Here is a 4,394-nt window from a genome sequence, read left to right as displayed (position 1 = left end):
ATTCAACTCTAGTGCAGACGATGACGAGTTAACGAAATAGCCAAGTTGGATAAAGACACAGTTATCTTTTCATTTTCCATTTGATTTCTTTCGTTTTACTTTCTCAAAGCAAGATCTTACAACTTCTAGATTACACTTTTGCTCTTTTTTTTAAAGATCAAAATTAATAATCATCTTTTGATAAAAGTAAAAGTTTTAATACATTTTTTTGGACATGTCGGCCCCACGACCCACCATAACATCACACCCCTGGACCTCGACTTTGATGTAGATGTTTTTGTTGTCAATGACTAAACATAACACGTTATACACGTTTGTTTATTTTTAATGATTCTAACTACTTATTGATCTAAACACTTTTATATTATATTCCAATGTTCTTGGACCTTGGTAATTACTAAAAGCAATAAATTATTTAATGCTTAATTTCTTATTTATTCAACGCCAAACTCTCAATCAAGTATAAACAAACATTTACATGAGGAATACATGGTTTGCCATTTATTCGCAGGTAAAGTAACCCATCAAATGTAACGTGTCCTGCTCACGACAAAAAGGGGAAGCCTTTAAGTAAAAGTCGGAAAGGTCAAAATCCATTTTCAACCGCTGTAACACAGGACTTCCATCTTCACTGCCATGTGACATGTGACACAGATCTAACCAAACACAGAATTCAACATGACGCTCTTCTCTTATCTAAACAGAGCTTTTAATGGCTTCCCTTCTTCCTCTAAGCTTCTCGTCGTTTTCTCTCTCAGGTTCTTTCTCAATTTCACTATTTTCTGTAATTTTTTATTTTGCCGGATACCTCCTCAGAATTAGGTTTTCTTCTTTTTGCATCTGTTAATTATTCGGTCTAAAATTTCGATAATGTTGCTATATCATATATTCGTATGTATGATCGAATTAGTGTCTAGATTTGAGCTGATTATCCAGCTAGATCAGGTGATTTTCGACATACGTATCTATGTATTCTCTTGTTCACTTCATTTCATAGATTTTAATACTTGTAGCTGAAACGATCATAAAATCTACCCATATCTTTACAATCGCAATGCTATAGTGCAATCTTAAATGATATTCTAAGTATTGAAATTCTGTTAGATCATTCTTTTCATAATTTGAATATGCATTTGATTATCGTTGTGTCTTGATATCTGCAGTAGTGGGGGCCTTGTTGCTTACTCTGAATCACAATCAAGCAGTGCTCCAAAAAACACAGAACTTGAAAAATTACCAAAAAAGAAAAAGGTGGTTGTACTAGGAACAGGATGGGCTAGTATAAGTTTCCTTAAGGATTTGGATATTTCTTCTTATGATGTTCAAGTGGTTTCTCCTAGAAACTATTTTGCTTTCACTCCTTTGTTACCTAGTGTTACATGTGGAACAGTTGAAGCACGTAGCATTGTCGAACCCATTCGTAACATCATTAAAAAGGTAATTAACACTTGTTCTTAAATTAGATTAGAAACATGTATCATCTATTGATCTCACTTTCCAAAATTTGTAACTTTTGGTGCTTGTTCTTGATAGAAAAAGGGAGAAATTCAGTTTTGGGAAGCAGAATGCACCAAGATTGATGCAACAAACAAGAAAGTATCTTGTCGATCCACCATGGAAGCAAACATGGGAAAAAAAGAGTTTTCTATTGATTATGACTATTTGGTTGTTGCAACAGGTGCAGAAGTAAATACCTTTAATACCCCTGGTGTCAAGGAGCATTGCCATTTTCTTAAGGTGACAATCTTTTTGTTTTACTTTTAAGCTATTTAAAGTTTAAATATCGTTTTGCTAAAAATGGCATGAACTGCTTAACAGGAAGTTGAAGATGCTCAAAAGATTCGTAAAAGTGTAATAGATTGTTTTGAAAATGCTATCCTCCCAGGGTTAACAGAAGAAGAACGAAGAACAAATCTTCACTTTGTAATAGTAGGAGGGGGGCCCACAGGAGTAGAATTTGCAGCAGAACTACATGACTTTGTTCATGAAGATTTAGCAAAATTATATCCCATGGTTCAAGATAAGGTTAGAATAACCATCATCCAATCTGGTGATCATATTTTGAACACGTAAGTATATTGTATATATCCTTACATCTTTCATCTCATTTATGTGTTTGAAACTTAATACTTGAATTTTGTGTGTGTTATGTTGATAGGTATGATAGTAGAATCAGCTCATTTGCTGAAACAAAATTTGCTAGGGATGGTATTGATGTAAATACTGGATGCCGGGTTATAAGTGTAACTGATAAAGAGGTCAACATGGAAGTCAAAGCCACGAGAGAAAAAGTATCCATACCTCATGGAATGGTTCTTTGGTCAACCGGTGTTGCGACCCGACCCGTTGTGAAGGACTTCATGGACCAAATCGGACAGGGAAAAAGACGGGTTTTAGCTACAGATGAATGGTTGCGAGTAAAAGGATGTGAAGATGTTTATGCTATTGGTGATTGTGCCACACTGGTTCAACGAAAAGTCATGGTATTGACTTTTGTCTGCATAACCTAATTCATCGATAAATTATAACTGTTTGGAAAATGGCCTCAAGGATTCCCAACAACCTCAAAACCGGAGAAAACCAAGAAAGTAAAATTCACTATATGATAAATTATTACAATCACATAGACAAATCTATCAAACAAGAAAAGAAACGTGACAAATCGATTTATTAATATTAGCGAACATATCTCAACATTAATTTTACGTCATATGTTTATCTGTTGTAGTCGGATATTGCTGCTATATTCAAGGCAGCTGACAAGGATAACTCGGGCACACTAATTGTGGAGGAATTTCAGGATATTATTGATGACATATTAATTCGTTATCCCCAAGTGAATCTCCATTTGCAGAGTCAGCATCTTTCGAGTGTGACGGATCTTTTAAAAGATCCACAAGGAAATGCAAGGAAGGAAGTTGATATTGAAGACTTCAAATTGGCTCTTTGTCAGGTAGATTCTCAAATGAAAAGTCTCCCTGCAACAGCTCAGGTAATCTTTTAACTTTTTTTTTTTTTTTTTTTTTTTTTCTTTTAACATATTTATTTAATGTAAAAGAGATAAAAGGGATAAGTGCTTGCTTTATTTTAATGGAATCTTGTAAAAGGTTGCTGCACAACAAGGGACATATTTGTCAAGTTGCTTTAACAAGCGGGAGTTGGCTGATTTTCAACCTGAAGGTCCTCTCCGGTTTAAGAGTGAAGGGAGACATGAATTTTTTCCATTTAGGTATAAGCATTTGGGATCATTTGCACCTTTAGGTGGTGAACAGGCTGCAGCTGAACTCCCGGGAGATTGGGTTTCAGTGGGTCGCAGCACACAGTGGCTTTGGTACTCTGTTTATGCAAGGTAATCAAAGTTTTCATTCACTATTTGCCTCTAGAGAGAAAGATTCACTATATGATAAATTGTTATGTTCATTTTTCAGCAAACAAGTGAGCTGGAGGACAAGGGTGTTGGTTGTATTTGATTGGACGAGGAGATATATTTTTGGTAGAGACTCGAGTCGAATTTGAATTATGTGGGCTTTCACATTGGGTTTACTTGTTGGATGGATATAAAATGGAAGCAAAAGTGTGTGTTGTGTGACAACTTTCCTTGTTGACCCTCACAAGCTGAAATGTCAAGATGTTTTCGTGTTTCTTATGTAAATGTCAAACCAGGAACTTTAAAAAAATATGATGTTTACTGATGTCTGCTTCAGCAACGTTCATGTTTTTTCCATTTTAAGTTTGAATACATTTAATGTTATTGTGATTTTTATATAATCACGAAGACTTGTTTGTTATGAGAAAATGAGTTCTTTTTATTTATTTATTTATTTATTTATTTATTTTTTATTACATTCTTTAACATGTGTAAACTGTTGAACAAGACTGCAACATTGCCATTTAATCTAAACACAAAGAAAACTGTAACATTGTCATTTAATCTAGGGTAACATTGTCAAATAAGTAATATGTAATATTTCTATAAATCATATTCTAGGATAAACATAAAACCTAAAACCTAAAACCTAATTTCATAAATAAAATAAAAAAAGGCTGTCGAACTATACTTGACATTCAGTTACGAGTGTCTGGTAGAAGAAAGAAATCAAAGTATTTAGCAGAGATAAAAGAAAAGTGAGCTTTAGCAGATTTCGTTTCCATTCCCACATCGATGCGAATAGAAAGTTCTTCGTAAAAATCTACTATATATATAATTTTTATTAAAAAATATATAACCAAAAGTATCTCCTCGAAACCTTCAAAACACTCCCCGGATTAACCATAACTTATTCTATTTTCAACAAGTTTACACAGTTATAAAAGAGAGATTTTCGAAAGGAATGGGGAGTAACTTGCAATTTACGAAAACTTGGAAAGCACATGCTGCACTTTCTCAACTCTTT

At 34.0% G+C, this 4,394-nt stretch overlaps 1 protein-coding gene across 1 annotated transcript; it reads left to right on the top strand.

The window, feature by feature from the left end:
- Window positions 1-502: 502 nt before the first annotated feature.
- LOC145035471 (external alternative NAD(P)H-ubiquinone oxidoreductase B1, mitochondrial-like) lies at window positions 503-3,813 on the top strand. Its single transcript, XM_078984012.1, has 8 exons — window positions 503-758; window positions 1,164-1,437; window positions 1,534-1,737; window positions 1,819-2,069; window positions 2,159-2,483; window positions 2,729-2,992; window positions 3,108-3,349; window positions 3,429-3,813. Exons 1-8 carry the CDS (start codon window positions 679-681, stop codon window positions 3,514-3,516), a joined length of 1,728 nt encoding a protein of 575 aa, XP_078840138.1. The 5' UTR covers window positions 503-678; the 3' UTR covers window positions 3,517-3,813.
- Window positions 3,814-4,394: the final 581 nt, after the last annotated feature.

This window comes from Lactuca saligna, chromosome 3 (genome assembly GCF_052625555.1).
Source record: "Lactuca saligna cultivar CGN05327 chromosome 3, ASM5262555v1, whole genome shotgun sequence".
In the NCBI taxonomy this organism is placed as follows: Eukaryota; Viridiplantae; Streptophyta; class Magnoliopsida; order Asterales; family Asteraceae; genus Lactuca; species Lactuca saligna.
This window is presented reverse-complemented; position numbering and strand designations above follow the sequence as displayed.

Coding starts and splice junctions, on each gene's coding strand:
- LOC145035471 (XM_078984012.1), top strand. CDS start 679: ATGACGCTCTTCTCTTATCTAAACAGAGCTTTTAATGGCTTCCCTTCT. Junction 759..1,163: donor CTCGTCGTTTTCTCTCTCAG/GTTCTTTCTCAA, acceptor TGATATCTGCAG/TAGTGGGGGCCTTGTTGCTT. Junction 3,350..3,428: donor TGGTACTCTGTTTATGCAAG/GTAATCAAAGTT, acceptor TTCATTTTTCAG/CAAACAAGTGAGCTGGAGGA.